At 37.3% G+C, this 16,938-nt stretch overlaps 1 protein-coding gene, 1 long non-coding RNA gene and 1 pseudogene across 3 annotated transcripts; 2 read left to right on the forward strand and 1 right to left on the reverse strand.

Moving 5' to 3' along the window:
- The first annotated feature begins 1,203 nt into the window (after nt 1–1,203).
- LOC147477095 (uncharacterized) lies at nt 1,204–12,459 on the forward strand. The gene is made up of 10 exons (XM_086583253.1): nt 1,204–1,254; nt 1,463–1,541; nt 7,429–7,482; nt 9,026–9,192; nt 9,279–9,575; nt 9,663–9,758; nt 9,864–10,184; nt 10,290–10,559; nt 10,876–11,005; nt 12,257–12,459. Exons 5-8 carry the CDS (start codon nt 9,486–9,488, stop codon nt 10,557–10,559), a joined length of 777 nt encoding a protein of 258 aa, XP_086439379.1. The 5' UTR covers nt 1,204–1,254; nt 1,463–1,541; nt 7,429–7,482; nt 9,026–9,192; nt 9,279–9,485; the 3' UTR covers nt 10,876–11,005; nt 12,257–12,459.
- On the forward strand, nt 6,722–7,206 carry LOC147477096 (uncharacterized). Its single transcript, XR_015208175.1, has 3 exons — nt 6,722–6,859; nt 6,931–6,981; nt 7,061–7,206. It is a non-coding gene; the product is annotated as an uncharacterized LOC147477096 (long non-coding RNA).
- A 281-nt stretch (nt 12,460–12,740) lies between the features above and the next one.
- LOC147477097 (subtilisin-like protease SBT3 pseudogene) lies at nt 12,741–15,351 on the reverse strand (annotated as a pseudogene). The gene has a single exon (XR_015209789.1). The product of XR_015209789.1 is annotated as a subtilisin-like protease SBT3 pseudogene (transcript).
- Nucleotides 15,352–16,938: the final 1,587 nt, after the last annotated feature.

The following is a 16,938-nucleotide window of genomic DNA, read 5'->3' on the forward strand; positions in this document are numbered from 1 at the left end:
GGACCACATGGAGGATTACCGACTTGTCGGTTTTCTTGTTACAAGATCGTTAGGGTTGGTGCCGTTATGGTCAGACGCGCCTTTTCATGGTGGCGAGGCGGGTGGCGGTTCTTATTTACCGCTCTGATCGGATGTTGAGAATTGATCCTACCACTAGGATCAACTCGATTGTTCAACGGTTCTTGCACCGGCCGATTTGAATTTCGAGGGTTCGCGAGTATTATTAGCGGAGGAGGAATATGTCGACTATTTAGTCCGCTTCTTGTGCTTACCATCTTGATTGTTTCACGTGATAATGAATTCTAGATCCCCACGACGGGCCAATTAATTATGTTTTGGCGAACCTCCCTTCAACACAACGAAGCAATGGTGACTTAACGCACTAAGAAAACGTAGGAATTTGATGTTGGGGAGATGAAACCGAACCAAATAATGGTCGCCACGCACTCCAAGATCTATTATCTAGGGATCAAGTTTCAACGTAGTTCCTTATGAAAAATAATGTGGTTTTATATAGGTAGAGTAGAGAGTCCTCAGAAATTTAAAGTAATCTTGTTGCCTTTGAAGTAATTGTGATAGAATATAACCGTCGATAATTATCTTTTGATAAAAATGAATCACGGACATAAATCAATGTATATTAGTGGCAAGCCACGTGGGCTAAGGTTGACCTTTGCACACGAGTTAATGCCCGCAGACGTTGATCCACGATATTGCGGTGATCGCTTTAGCCTCGTTGATTAAATGAATAAAATAGACCCTACTAATGGGCGTTTCTTCGTGGAGGGCTCGGGTCGAAACACTAGGCTCTTGGAATATTTATTAGGAATAAATAGATGTGAAAACTCCTTTCACCCTGTTATTGGAATTGTCAAATCCAGCATTTAGAAGCAGACCTGAGATTATATCTTCAATGTTTGTCTTCGAAAGGAAGTGGCCTTAGACGGTGATAGCACTACACCAGATTGGGTAATAAAAGACAGGTTAAAAGACGCTAATATTAGCGCCGAATCTTTGGACCCGTAACCAGCGCCGTTTATATTACAAAAAGTCTCGTTTATTTTTTTGTTTGAAATACTTAAAAAAGAAAAGCCCAATATAAACAGCCCAAAACGAAATAAAAACCACCGACTCTTTTTTCTTTTTTCATTTCATTTCATTTCTTTTTTTTATTTCTCAGAAAGGTGATTTACTCAAAGGTGATTTACGAAAAAAGATTACGGCGAATCCACTGTCTCTTTCGTTGTCAATAAGGTGATTTTTCATTCTCCTCAAATCTAATTAGAAACCCTAGCTTTCTCATTATATTTTTTGTTCTCCTCAAATTGAATTGTTAAATTCGTTGATTTTGTTGATTTGAATGATTGTTGAATAATTTTGATTTAGTTATCTTATTTAACTGAATTTTAACATTGATTTGAGAAATATTTTTGAATGAGTAATGCTTTTGTAAATATTTTAGGTATTTTTGAATAATTCACAGCGTGAGTTCAGCTTCAGGACACCACCAGTTGAACTTCCTATTGAATTTGCTGTAGTAGGTAATTTAACCATCACCAAACTTCTCTTCTAATATAGTTCCAAGCTTTATATTTGACTTTTACATATATAATAGTGTGTGGTTTATGTTAGAAGAATAACATCACTTCATCTAGATGCAATGCCATTCTGTTTTTCTTCCTTAAAGTTTTCCATGTACACTTTTCTATTGAATGGTGCAGTTTGTGTTATAGGTCTAGACCTGGAAGCCTCGTAACTTAGAAACTATGATTGTAAAAAACTCAGTATGATTTTAGACCACTAAATACTTGTCCTGTTTCAATTGAGCCTTTTTAAGGCCAAACAAGAAGTTTGCTTTGACTGAACTTCCATTGTTAGTCTTTCCCTACCTTCCAAATTTTATTCTCACGACTATTCCTTTCTCTACACCAGATTAGTTTTATCATGTCCTTTTACCTTCTTAGAGGAGTAATTGACACAGGTACTAGGTTTTCACTGGAAGGAAAATCCCATGTTTAGAATTGGTCTAATAACCTTTAAGTCTAAACAAATTTGGAGTTGCAGGAATTAAATTGTCCAACAGTAAATTCTAGTTTACAAATTGGTGTCAAACTGAAATGGGTTGGTGAAGAATATATATATGAACTCAACTGGGTATCAAACCAGACTAAACTTAGTTGATTATTGAGGTATGCATATGTCAATAAGTGTCACTGTCATGCCGATTGGGTCCTCATTTCTTAGAATTGGGCATGAAAGAAAATGGATTTAAAATTAACACTTTGAAGGTAGATATCAGTATTTTTGTTTGTCTCCCCGCTTTGACATTTGTTAGTGTTTTTTTTGAGTTTGAAGGTCGCTATTGATAAACTTGATTTGATTATAGCTTTACGCTTATGGCCACTTTTCGTATTTTAATACCCAACAATTATGATTGTCGATATCGTTGTTGTCCTTTGGTATTATTTGTTTATAATTGCATTTATTATGTCCATTTATCTCTAATTTGAGAGTTAATAAATTCTGTTTCATCTTTTGTATCCTCAACACATCTTTTGTGTCCTCAATAGGCATCGCCAGGAATAAATCTCACAAACCAAAGCCATTTTTGTGTGATAGGAATGGCTCTATTACCACCAAACAAAGATTGGATGTCGACACCATTGAATAGCGATGAATACTTGGATGGACTTGAATCCTTTTAAAGTTCATGACCGATAGATTAGGAAAAGGAACTTGGTGCTCTTGTCCATGTGCGAGGTGTCGTAATGTGAGTGGAAGGGTTGATCCGAAAATAGTGGCTGACCATTTAATTCGTATTGGAATAGACCCATCCTATACGACATGGTATTTTCATGGGGAATCATTTGAAGAAGATGCAATCAATGTTGAGACTGTTGGTCCTTCCTCCCATAGCCAATATGAAGATGGCTATTCCCGAGACATTGATTTAGTTAGTGAAGAGTTGGGATATGCCCATCTTGATGGTTTGGATGAGTCCATGGATGGGAGTACATCAGATGAAGATCGAAATGTAGATGAGATGAGCTTGGACGATGATTCAAATTCTCATAATGAGTACCACTGTCATCAAAATCCAAATGACATAGGGAAGGAAACGAAAGTTTAACAATTTATGGGAAGATGTGAAGAGGCCCATTTATTCATCTTGTAGGAACAATCAAACGAAGTTATCTCAGAATATTTGAATTTGGTTAACCTTAAGACAAAACATCAGCTGTCAGACAACTGTTTCACCGATCTATTGAACACTCTAAGAGGAATTCTCCCTGAAGATAATACCTTACCAGTCAGTACATACGAAGCCAAAGAATTGATCAAGTCTTTAGGTATGGAGTATGAGACGATAGATGCTTGTCCAAATGATTGCATATTATATTGGAAAGATGATGAAAGTCTACAATGTTGTCCAAGATGTGGTGTAAGTAGATGGAAGAATGAAAGAGGTGATGATCTATTAGAGAAGAAAAAGCTTCGTTAAATAAAGTATTGAGATACTTCCCCTTGATACCGAGGTTGCAAAGATTGTATAGGTAATCCTCTTGTTTAAATACTTATAACACATTGCCATTTGGTTTTAACAAGTAGCCAATTAAGATATTTATGTTTTCGTAGTGTTCCTTGGATTTCTTGAGCAAATGACATGGCATTCGAGGTTGTCGATGAAAATAGAATCGTCATCCAACGACTCTCTTAATTGGAGTACAATTGATGCTAAGTATCCGGAGTTTTCTTTTGAGCCTCGAAATGTCCGTCTAGGACTTACAACGGATGGGTTTAATCATTTTTCTCATCGAGCAATTCGTATACTTGCCGGCTGTTATGGTTGTTCCCTATAACTTACCTCCATCTCTTTGCATGAATAAGCAATTTGTTATGATGTCTATGTTGATACCCGAAAGAGTAGTCCGGGGAAAAACATTGATGTCTACTTGCATCCTTTGATTGCGAGAGTTGAAAGAGTTGTGGTCCACGGGCACTCCATGTTATGATTCTTATACTTTCGGTCTACTTTTACCATGAAAGCAGTTTTATTATGGGCTATTCCGACTTTCCTGCATATGGCATGCTTTACGGTTGTAGAATTGGTGGAACTTGTGGTTGTCTGTTTGTTTAAAAAAATACATGTTCAATTAGATTGAAACATGGGTCTAAGATCGCATATATGGGTCCTGAAAGATTTCTTCCCGAAGATCATCCTTTTAGGCCAAAAGAAACCGTTTGATGGAAAGGAAGAACTTGAGACTGCTCCATCCCGATTGACCGGTACTTTCAGTGTTGAGCATAGTAGAAGGGTTTGAAACGGTGTATGGAAAGGGGCAAGTGCCGGATAATGGCCCTAGTCGTGGACCAAATGCTCAATTCTAACTAAGTTGCCATATTGGGAGGCAAGTAATGTTTTAACAATATTTTGAATATGATTTATCACGTGTCATTGTCATTTGAATGTTTGTATAATGCACAGGACTTGTGTGTCTTTCACAATTTGGATGTGATGCATGTAGAAAAGAATGTCGCGGAGAATCTCATTGCAACTATTATGGAATTGGACAAGAGTAAAGATGGGCTAAAAGCACGCCTAGATTTGAAAGAGATGAAAATTAAGCAACACTTGTGGCCCATAGAATCGGGAGATAAGTTACTATTACCAAAGGCTGAGTTTGCTCTATCCCGGGTTGAGAAAAAACTCTTCTTAGAGACTTTGTCCACTTTGAAGGTACCTATTGGATATAGCTCTAATTGGAAGCGGCATGCAAGCAGGATAGATTTTGAATTGAAAGGACTGAAATCACATGATTATCATATTTTGATGCAACAATTATTACCATTACTACTAATGCATGCTTTTAAAAAACACAAGCCATTGCGTGTAGCTATTGGGCAATTGTCAACATTCTTTAAAATCCTTTGCTCCAAAGTAATTTACGCGTGATGAGCTTAAAGTATTGCAAAAGAAAGAGTGGTCGGCGTTGTGTGTCTTTGAGAAATATTTTCCACCTTAGTTCTTTGTTATCATGACACACCTTGTTGTGCATTTGGCGGAAGAAGCAGAAATTTGTGGACCAGTTTGGAGTCGGTGGATGTACATTTTGAGCCGTAAGTCTTTTTGAGAAAATCGTGCTTGTTTTTGTTATTAGTTATAAATAACATTTTGGTGGTGACATGTCTTAGGATGTTGAGATCTTATAAGAAGTACGTAAAGAATCGCACACCCTCGAAGGTTGTATTGCTGAACGTTATGTCATTGAAGAATCAATAATGTACTGCATGGAGCACATGCCTAATGGCTCAAAGGGAAGCCACAAGCGAGGCAAGGATAGATATATTGATGATGATGGTGAATTTGTAAGCGAAAAACCCCTTAACAAAAAAGGGGTTCATACACTAACTAATGTGCAATATGAACAAGTGCGAAAATGGGTGCTTCAATGTTCAAAAGTTGCGATTCCATGGAGAAAGTAAGTATAACTAGTCAATGTTATCTTAATTTGTGACTACGTAACTGGGGAGGCATATATTTGACTTGTATTAGTTCTGTTTCCTATTTAGGAAATACCAAGCATACGTCAATGGATTCAAATCCAGCAGTCGCAAACGTAAAGGCAACAGTCCGATGAGTTTTATTCCTTGGTTAAGGCAACAAGTAAAACATCTTCACACCGAATTCAACATTTAAAGTTCAATTAATATTAGGTAGTTTTGTTCAATTAATATCATATATATATATGTGTGTTGGGTTTTTTGACAGCTTGAAAATAGTGAGATGTCTGTCATCAAGAGACTTGCTGATGGTCCGCACTTTCAAGCAACATCTTATAATTCCTATCAAGCAAGTGGATATGTGTTTTCTACTGCTGAATGGGAAATTAACAAGACAACTCAGAATTCCGGAGTTAAAATGAATGCGATGACCAGTTTTCGCTCGAGTGCTAAAGATAGGAATCTTGTCGATGAAGAAGCTACCTATTATGGGGTCATAAGACAAATTCTCGAGTTGAACTACTTTGACTTCACTCAAACTGTATTTTATTGTGATTGGGTTCGAATTGAGGATAAAGCGAATGGATGTTACTTTGACCCTGATATTAATTTAGTTTTTGTGAATTTTAGTAAGTTCCGAAGAAGTTCAAAGTTTGAAGATGAGCCATTTATCCTAGCATCTCAGGCCTCTCAAGTATTTTATTGTAAAGATCCAACAAGGAGTGACTGGAATGTGGTGTTAGATGCTCCAAAGAGACTAACTAGAGATATGGATGCTTATGAAGATCCCTTGACTTTTGAGTCTAGAGTGCCTAGAGAATTTTTACATACATCACATTTAGAAGATGTTGGAGAAATAGGTGCAGATTGTGTACCAAACAATTCTCGTATTTTGAAAAAAAAAAACGATGAATGAATGATATGCATTTGTAACCTAGTCCAATGACATTGTAAAAGGCTGGAGAAATATATGCATTTGTAACCTATAATCAGTCAAATTAGTACATGTTTTTTCTTTATGGATGTTTTTGAATGTTTTTTATGTTAGCCAATGATTGATATTTTGCTTTGGACACTTGAGCACCTATGGATGTCTAGTATAGTCATAAAGACATTTTAGACTTTGTTTCTCCATTGTACGATATTTGAGTCAATAATTTGTTTGCTTTTTTTAGGATATGGCAGACCAGGAGAACAGAGGTATATCTTAGTGATTAAAGGTGTGTAAGTTTCATTGAATATGCTATTTTCTAATGGTTTGTGTTCTATAAAGAGCTTAAGGAAAAAGTTAAAAAAGGCCAAGAAGGGAAAGGCTGTGATGCATGATGATAAGCCTACAAATACTTCGAGGGTTGAGGTAATTAATTTCATGACTAAGGTGTATAACTTTCATTGCATTTTTTGTGTACTAATGATTTGTTTAAAAAGGCCAAGAAGGGAAAAGCTGTGATGCATGATGCTATGCCTACAATGGCGGAGGTAATGTCATTACTAAAGTCTAAAGGTATATAAATTTCATTGAAAATGTCAATTTCTAATAGTTTGTATTATTTTCAAGAGCTCAAAACAAGGGAAGAAAAGGATTAAGAAAGAAAAGGATTCCATACATGCTGCGTTAACTAGAGATACAAATGGAGGAGTACGTTTTGTTGATTCAAGAGCTGTTGGTGTTGATCCAGGTTAAAAAATGTTTTGTTTTGAACAGTTTACCTGCTACACTATCTTAAGTGTTAAATATGCATTTCCTTGTTCTTATGCTCAATTTCAAGATCAAGTGCTAGGGTGAATCATCAAGGGTCAATGCCTTTGTTTATATCACGATTCTTTGAGAATCTTGCTGGTAATGACTTTTCAGAAACAGTGTAAGAAACAAGCTAATATATTAAGTTAGTGCATGGATTTTTTGATACATGTTCCTGATTTCAGGCTCATCATCAAATGCGTCCCAAGGTTCTGAGCCACATGATGGAAACCCTTCTGGTAATACACTTTTGATTTATTATCTTTTGTACTTCTTTGTTTAGATGTATAGTAGTTCATTTATTTCCTTTGAGTTTTTACATTTTGTTTATATTGTTTTCAATCTTTTTACCTCAACTGAAATTTTTTGTGCTCTGAAGAACTATGAACTTTCCGGGGTATTACTGTACTGTATATTGTGTATGTCTAACATATTAGATTGGTAGGTACTTCCTTTCTGAAATCTACTTAGATCTTAGACACTAGGATTGTGATATGCATGACTTGTGGCATATGATGAAATGGGTAAATTAACTGCACCCTATCAGGTGCAGGCGTGGCTTTTTGAAGGCGTTGGGGCAACAGACCAGTAAACTTGTTAGACGTCTTGTGTCTAACAAGTGTGCTGGACGGAAAATAATAAAATTTTCTTGAACTTCTGAGCTTTCTGACGTCTCACCAGCATTAATATCTTCTTCCTGTCTGACTACTTTAACTTCCTTCTGCTCCATGGAGTTGGTACTAGAATCAGCGTTGGTAACTTGGGCAACTTTTTGATCTTTTTCATATTGAGATGCCTGCTTATTTTCCAATTGCCCATCTTTAGAAAGGAGATCGTCACTGTTCCCCACTTGTTGAGTTGAATTAGCACTTATTGCCCTTGTATCTTTAGCAGTTTGGAAGAATGAAGAGTCTCCAGAAATTACTCCTTGTTTACTGTCTTCTGATTGCTTTTCTTCACTTTCGTAGGTTTTATATTGTTCAGAATTTACCTCACTTGAATCTACTCAGCTTTTCCCTAAAATCAACTTCGGTCAGCTCTTCTTAATCCCTGAATGTTAGAATGGTCAAATGTGTTGCCTTCAACAGAAACTTTGTCCACTGCAAATGTGTTGTCATTCTGATGCAACCGCCCATCTCTCCATTATCACTTTCCGTCTTTTTGGTGTGGTATAGCAGTGATAATATTTCCCCATTCTCTTGGCGCACCATTTTCAGAAGTAGCCATCTCTCTGGAAATTATTCTCCGTCTATTAACAGCCCTTGTCATAGTTCTCTCAGAATCGTCTCTCACTTTAGATCCTGATTTGTCCTGCCTTTTCAGTTTCATTTCCATTTTGCCATTAAGTTGTCATTGCATCACTGCCATTTCTAATGCAAGTACTTTGAGTTTTACATTTTGTTTATATTGTTTTCAATCTTTTTACCTCGACTGAAATTTTTGTGCTCTGAAGAACTATGAACTTTCCGGGTATTACTGTACTGTATATTGTGTATGTCTAACATATTATATTTCAGAAGGTTAAGTGCATTTTTGGTTATCTGGAACTCTCACATTTGATTTCGGGGTTAACCTTTCTGCTGATTCTGTCAGGGTCACTTTGGGTGTCTTAATGTGGACCTTAAATTTGCTTACTACTTTTTCTTACATTTATGTACTTAAGTTTGTGCTGAAACTTACAAAAGTGTATCTGTCCCATTTATTCTCCATTTATGCCTTTGAGTTTTTTTGTGTAGTTCATTTTATTTTATGGTTCATTGACTTAGTTTTTGTTGAATATAGGAAAGAAATTTATTGAATTTGACGCTGATGGACAACCAGTTGGAGATAATTCAAGTAGCTATTCCAGTACACTTGGTGGAATTGCGAAAACTCATTGTCCAATTTTCTATGAAAGTTTCACAAACGTTCCTGATCAAACTAAGAATGCAATTTGGAAGAGTATCAAGGTTAGTGTTGAAAATACATCAAAATGAATTTTTATTTATTTGTAAGTATATAAGATTAACATTGATCTGACTTCATTCTTATACAGAAAGAGTACCATGTTTCCGATACATATAGGAAATGTCAACTCAAGAAGGTTGGTAAGTCTTTCAGGGAGTACAAGCATCGCCTTAGAGTTAAACACTATGACAAATACAAAAATGATGACGAAAGGAAAAGGAACTGTCCTAAAGGAGTAAAGCAGGACGAGTGGGAGAGATTTGTAGACAATGAATCGAAACCTTTCAGGAAGCGAATGCGGTTGATTGGCAAGAAATCAAGACAAGCAGTAAAGTCTTTGCATACATCAGGCAGAAGAGGATCAGCAAGAACAATCCATGAGTTGGTATGTTATTTTGCATCTTAATGTATGAGAAGTCAGAAAACAGTAAGTTGGTTCTTATAGCTTTTCTTCTATTATTTGTTTTTTTAGAAAAAGAGGAATCCTGGTGCTAAGTTCACCCGAACAGATTCTTACATAGCTATCCATACATGCAAAGATGGTTCATTCATTGCTCCCGAGAGGATGGTGAGCTATTTAAATATTAAATTGGAACTAGTTATGACTATTATATGTTTTGCTTTTGTGTGCATGTACAAATAATTCATTTTGTTCTTTGTGTCATTGTAACAGGCTAGAATTAATGCTATAATTAAAGTTGATCCGTCTAGCGTTGACTTAGACTTGGATAATGATCCGGTTGCGCAAGTGTTTGGTCTCGATAAATATGGTCGGGTGCGTGGTATGAGTGCTGGTATCACGAAGACTTCTCTTGTATCATCAGCTCCTGCCAAAGAGAAGCTTCACCAAGAGTACCAACAACGTACTATGGTTGAAGAGCGGGTTATGAGTCTAGAGAAACATATGATCAATCTCACCCAAATCTTGGTGGAAATGAAAGACCAACAAACAAATTCACAAAAGAGTGTTACTGCTAATGCAGCAACATCTAATGTAATCTAATTATATCTCTTGAAATGCTTAAGCTGCTTTTTGCAATAAATTTATGCTTAGTTGCTTAATTTGTTTTTCTTTGTTAATGTTTTATTTGTTTTGTAGGTAAGGGAACCAGCAAATACACAACCTTCACGAGGTATGCAACTGTGTAAAATGTTCAACATGCATAGAGAACTGATTGCTAAGGGAAAAGCGGCGAAAGGAACCATTTTTTATGATCCGGATGTCGATTCCTCAATGGAGATGTACAATGTCCAAGTATCTCTCATCCTTGATCGTAGTGAGCGACTGTTTGGGTCCAAAAAGACATTTGGAGAGCTTCAGCTGCCCACAACAGTGAAATGGCCAGCAATCTTTACTCGTTTTGTTTAGGTACGAATTTTAAGTTTTCTCCATTCCTGTTGTGTCCTGCTATATATGGTTTAGGACATAGTTTTACTGCTATGCATTTCTGTCTTTTGGGTTGTGGAAAATGCTGCTTGCTATAAAACCAATGTTGTCTCTGTCTTTTTTACTTAATTCTCTCAATCACAAATTGGCTTGAAATTAGATTAGTATAAGAAGTGATGATCTGTCTGCAACTCTGCATAGCCCTAGCTTCTTATTCATCTTTGAAATTGAAATTGTGGTGGTTAGAAGCTTAACCCAAAGCAAAGCATGCTCACTTATTTTATATTCTTATGCTTAGGTTGCAGAACCACAAGTTGCAAGACTATGTATGGAAGCACAAGGATTCATTGTTATGGGCAGATGGTTGGAATTGACGTCTCTTCTCCTTACTTCTGCAGACTTGGTATTTTCCAAGGTTTCAGATAAAGGTATAGATTCAGTTATATATCTAGTCAATTTTCTTGTTAGAGTAGTGTCTACTGTGGATTGAAGTGGGACCTCTTAAGCAAATAAGAGAGTCTAATCTCGTCTTCTGAATTTTGTGGGGTGTATGTCTTCATGAATAATGTACCTAGTTGCTCCTAATTATAAAGTGCTATGTTTGTTCTCTAGCTTTTCAGTGCACATTACATTTGCACATCTACAGCTGTAGGTGTAAATTTGCTCTACGTCTGATGAAATGTGATTGTATATAATCTTTTGAATGCACCTTTTAGTTGTAATTTGATGCTACACCAATTTGACAACCCTGAGTAGGTGTGTTTATTTGTCTACTGTCTATTGATTTTGTTTCTGAATTCTTTTCTGAGGCTCTCCTGGGAGCGGGTTCAACACTCGCACCTAAGGATTTTGGGAGCCTCACATTGTATAGGATCCTGCTAACATACTTTCAATTTTTATGTTGATATGAACACAGTGAAATTTTATGGATTATGCAGAGACTTGACCTGATCTAACGTATCAGGGTATGTATGCAGCCATTACTTGCTCAGTCTCACTTAATCTTTTTGATGGAGTGAATGGAAGCTCACTATCTAGTGATTTTTTTATATTAAATGGAAATCCTTTTTTGTTCAATATTACTTGCAGTAGTTCGGTTGTTGTTCTGCTATGTTCTTTATGAAAAAATCAACTTCTTAATATTGTGAAATATATTTCAGTAAAACGGAAAGTGTGAGAGTGTGACACATATATTAAACGGAACCGATATACAACACTCAATTTTACTAGTTTGTGAGACGGTTGTTGTTCTGTATGTTTGCAGTAGTATTAGTATATCATATAAATCTATCACATATATTTGTTCTGTATGGTAAGGACTTGTGGATCATTGGATTTTCAATATGTATATAATGTTAAGAACTTAAGGTGAATATTCAATGAATGAGAGTTGAGTGGTTTCTCTTGTTGAGATTTGAGTGATTCCTCTCCGAATGCAGTGATTCTGTTCATTGCTTTCTTTTGTTATTTTCTACATCATCATGCATCTCACTTAAGCTATTAGCTAGTCCAGAGGAACTGATAATTAGCTTATGAAATGAGATAGCCAGATACACTGGATAGACGCTTTTGTTTGAAAAAATGCCAGCCATGTTAGTTTGACCAATCAATTTTAATTTGCCATTGTAACTGTGTTTTGTACTGTGTCTAACTTTTGTGTATATTTTTATGTCTTGCAGGACTTTGAGGCACTTTCTGGTTGTTTGTCCCAACTCTAGCTTGACATCTTATACTCACACAAGGATATACAAAGCTTGATAGTTATTAGTCAATGATGTACAATGATATACAATTAGTTTGTTGTTTGTTGATTTGCATATACTGGAATAGCTGATGGTCATATCATTTTTTGGAATGGTGATTCGTGGACAGATTTTGCCGACACTTTGATATACAATTAGTTAGTTGGGCCTCATCAAAAAGCTCTGCTGAGCCTGAGCCTGAATGTCCAGGTCAAATTTCTTTTTTTTTTTTTAAAAAACTAAAACCCAAAAACCACGCCCCATAAGTGTCTACGAAAAAAACCACGCTATCTTAAGAGTGGTTTTTTCTTAAAGTGGCTATTGTATTTTCCAAGGCAAAAGACGCTTACTAAAGCGTGGTTTAAAATTTAAGACATGCTTATAAACGGGTCACCATCCGTCACTTTTTGTGCGTGGTTTTTTAGGATAAAAGACGCACTGTACATGTCTTTCTTAGGTGATTCTGTTGTAGTGTAGAGACTAATGGACTTGATACAACATGATTATGTTGATCAACCAACTTCAGATAGCCATAGGTTGAACTTCCATCTTTTTTGTCAATTTCAACACTTACAACGAACCCTTGCTTTTGGCCTTTGCTGGTGAATATGAGAGTATTAGGGTCAACGTGGATTCTCATTCCGCTAGGGGCCTCTGAAACTGCTAGATAGATGGAATTGTCATCTCCAACGTTGGTCACAACCCTGGTGAAGTTTTTTGCCATTGGAAAAGTAGTAGCTTTTGAAGCGACGACAACAAAAGAAGGGTAGTTTAAATCAGGTGAGTTGTCTCGACAACTCCATTGGCTTCTTCTGATGACTGCACTCATCTGCTGATTTGTGTAGCCAAGGCTGCATAGGAACTCAACGTAATCTTGGAAGTACATATCGTAGATGAGCCCAGGGTTCATAGCTTTATTTGGGTTGATGTGGCCATCCCCGAAGTCAAGCGGTGTAGCCAGCAATCCGGTTGACGAATCTCTTATTGTTGAGTGTGTGTTATCAATGACATTTGCAGTGGTCATGATTGCTGAACGAATTGCTGCTGGACTCCAATCTTGGTAAATGGCCTTCAGCAGTGCTGCTACTCCTGCCACATGAGGTGCCGCCATTGACGTACCAGACTTTATTGCATAATCAGTCGCCAAAGAATATATGCCAATATCCGTAACTGGCCTATTTGGGACTACGGCTGCCGCCACATCCTGTCCTGGAGCTAGTATGTCTGGTTTTAAAACACTTGGGCTAATCGGGTCTGGCCCTCGTGAAGAAAAATCTGCAACCTGAGGTGCAGGTTTAATGCCCAATTTTGTTGTCACAAATTTCAATTCCCTCACCATTGAACTATTTATAGCCATTACGTAATCTCTTACTAGAGAACCAATTCCCATTTCTAAAACAAGGCCAGGCCTGGAGTATTCATTTGGGTCCAGGGCTAGAGTTGGTTTATCAGCTAAATATATACCAGCTAGTGCACCGGCTCTCTCAACCTCATACAATTTCCCCCTAATGTCTTCACTACCATTGGTGTCACACAAAACAACCTTGCCAGTGACTTCACTTGGATCCAAAGCGGAGTTCTCACAATTTGCTTTGCTTTTGTTGTTCTTTCCATAGTACAAAGGTGTGTTGGTGACGTAAACACTCTGAGGGAAGTAGGAAATTCCTTCAAGAGTAAGACCGTTGGCTAGCGTCAATGTTGCTAAAGAAACTTCGGTCAACAGTGCCCGCCCCAACTGTTATTATCCATGGAGCTCCGTTGTATGTTGAGTAGGGGTGGTTTCCATCATTACCAGCTGCGCAGACTACAACAATACCTTTCTCAATCGCTGAAAGTGAAGCAATGGCAATGACATCATTAAAATATGGGGTCTGATCGAAGCCCAAAGATAAAGACATGATGTCAACACCATCTGCAATTGCTTGGTCCATTCCAGCTAGCACATCAGTTGCTGCACTCTTTAAGGTCCATTGGTGCCAAAGGACTTTGTACATAGCAAGGTGCGCACCTGGGGCGACTCCTCTTGACGTTCCCATGGCATATCCGAAATGTCCTACACTGAGTACTGTATTACCGGCAGCTGTCGAGGATGTGTGCGTTCCATGTCCGTTAAAGCCTCTTGGGGAGTCATAGTCAAAATCTTTTGATATGTTTATACCCCCAGCTTGGAGTCCTTTGCTGAACGACCGAGCCCCTATAAGCTTGAAGTTGCAATTGGAAGGACTGAATGCTGTTCCATTTTCACAGATACCTTTCCATCTCTCTGGGACTCCTGTCATTCCTCTGTCATTGAAACTCTCGCTTTCTGGCCAAATGCCAGAGTCAAGTATTCCGATAATCACATCTTTTCCATATGAGGCTGCAGGCCATATCCCAGAACTATGTTTCAAGCCAAGGAACTTGGGGGTGTGAGTGGTGAATAGCTCACCGTATGACTCACGGTATGTGGCGCGATGAGCTGGTAGTTTCTCCAACTCGGATAGCTGAGATGGTGTTAGTCGTGCACTGAAGCCATGCATGACATGGTTGTAGGAGTAGAGTAATGTGTCTTCCTTGTAGGTAGCATGAGATGATGATAGTGATGCCAAGGTGGACTGATGCCATGATTCATGTGTTGAGAAGGATGTTGGTTTGTAAGAGTGGTCCATGTGGACGATGTAAGTCCGCAGGGACTCTTCTGGGATTGACTTAGCTGTGTTGCTTGCCACTATTATTAGAAGTAGGCATAGATTGTTTGAGTAGAGGTGGGAATACCGCTTCATTGCCATGAGTTCAAAGATAGATCTTGAGCTGAGAGAGAGCTAACTTTTTATGTAGCATAACTAGAACGTAGGACAAAAACCTCTGACGATCAACCTTAGTTAATATTGCAGCGTTAAAGTCTATTTCAATTGTTAAGACCGGTGATTTGTTCCATAATGAAGTTTAATGTAAGGACAAGTATGTGTAATTAAATAACTTTTTGTGATGTTCCTGTTGTTGTCATATACACAATATTGGCCTACAATGACTACTTATTAGAGGATTAAAAAAACAGCAAGCTCTATTATTAAGAACTTAGTGTGCATGGCCTACTACTGATATCCTTGTTTAATTCATTCTGTTTCAATCTTGTTTGTTGTATCTTATTTATATATATATATTTTAGAGGTCTCTTAGACCCCCGACAGCTGTGAAGGATATGATAAGAGCGAGGCCAAACATATGTACCTACCAGAAGTTAAATAACTTCTAATTAAAGAGTCTTTTATATTGTGATCGATTCGATGAAAGATTGGTGTAAGATTTGATGATGCTTGGGGAATTTGGTGCAGCTTCTCACGAAATTTATCAAGTTCTTTCCTAGATTAGGCACTTGCAACAATTTTCTCAGACACCAACGCATTCTTCAGTAAAATTTTCCAGAAGGTCACATTGAATCGCAATTAACTTGTGATGATACATGCATTGCAATGGCAACCACGAATCATTGTATTCACTATTTTGTGTGTTGAGAAATTCTGTGGCTAGACTTTGAGAAAAAATTATGGAAAAATTCTCGCTCTGGCGGTCGAAAATCACACCCTGTCTCTTCAAAAACACTTTTTTTTTTGCAGGCAAAATGTGAATATATTATATATAATAAAAAGTTTACAAACTAGGGGTTAAGCACCACCCGGACTGGATTAAGTTCCCACTTTGAAACCAAAAAATAAATTCCATGATGGTGATAAATCCTTCATTCCAAAGTCTAAACCATATGTATTTCAAGTAAAAGTAATCATTTATATCTTGCTGGAATTTTCCTTGCCCTGGGTGGAAGAGGAGTCAGATCCACATCTTTCCCCTTTGTCTTGCTTCCTTTCTCCTTTTGAAACTGCCTATAACACCCCGTCTTTTTATTTGCATTTTCCTATAATAATTTTAATAGTAATATTAATAATAATAATGTAAATAGAATACAGAAATAGGATATCCAGTTGTTAGAAAAAAAAAAGCCCGTAAGTAAGTAGATAGGTTTAAAACCCGGGTTTTTCGGAGAGGTTTGAAAAAAACTAGAAAATAGGGGTTTCTCACGTAGAGTTTTTTTGAGAAAAACAAAACGAGAGTTTTAGAAAAAAAAAGGTGAGAGTTTTACTGAGAGAAAAACAGGAGTTTTGAACGAGGAAGATTATCGTTCGCTATGGACAGTGGAAGCGGCGGGGTTTCGATTTCGAGAGGCTGTTAGGTTATTCGGTTTTAACAGTGAGTAGTCATACTATATTATATTTTTATTGGTTTCGATTTAAACACACCAGTAAGGCCGTTCTTTCTCAAATTTCTTTTTTTTGTCAACTCTGTAAATGGTTAGCCACCATTTTGAACCCCTGCAGTAGAGAAATTAGGACGACTTTTGGCCTTTAACTGCCGAAGTCTGGACAAAATTTTGATTGCGTCGCCATCAATGATAAACCGCTTCCTTGTCTTTTGTATGGTTTTTATTTGTATTGTTGAATTGTTACTGTGAATGTTATTGATGATGTTTGGTTGTGATAGTGAAGGGTTGGGTATTGAATTGGTGTTTGGGTTGATTGGGTGAGGGGGAAGCCTTGAAACCGCCATTAATGGTGTTCAACCAAGACCCCAAACCGTCCCCGATT

This window comes from Coptis chinensis, chromosome 9 (genome assembly GCF_015680905.1).
Source record: "Coptis chinensis isolate HL-2020 chromosome 9, ASM1568090v1, whole genome shotgun sequence".
Classification (NCBI taxonomy): Eukaryota; Viridiplantae; Streptophyta; class Magnoliopsida; order Ranunculales; family Ranunculaceae; genus Coptis; species Coptis chinensis.

Excerpts from the sequence above, each read along its gene's own strand:
- LOC147477095 (XM_086583253.1), top strand. The coding sequence starts at position 9,486 with ATGCGGTTGATTGGCAAGAAATCAAGACAAGCAGTAAAGTCTTTGCAT. Across the intron at positions 9,759-9,863 it reads TCATTGCTCCCGAGAGGATG|GCTAGAATTAATGCTATAAT; the intron begins GTGAGCTATTTA and ends TCATTGTAACAG. Across the intron at positions 10,185-10,289 it reads CTAATGCAGCAACATCTAAT|GTAAGGGAACCAGCAAATAC; the intron begins GTAATCTAATTA and ends TTTGTTTTGTAG.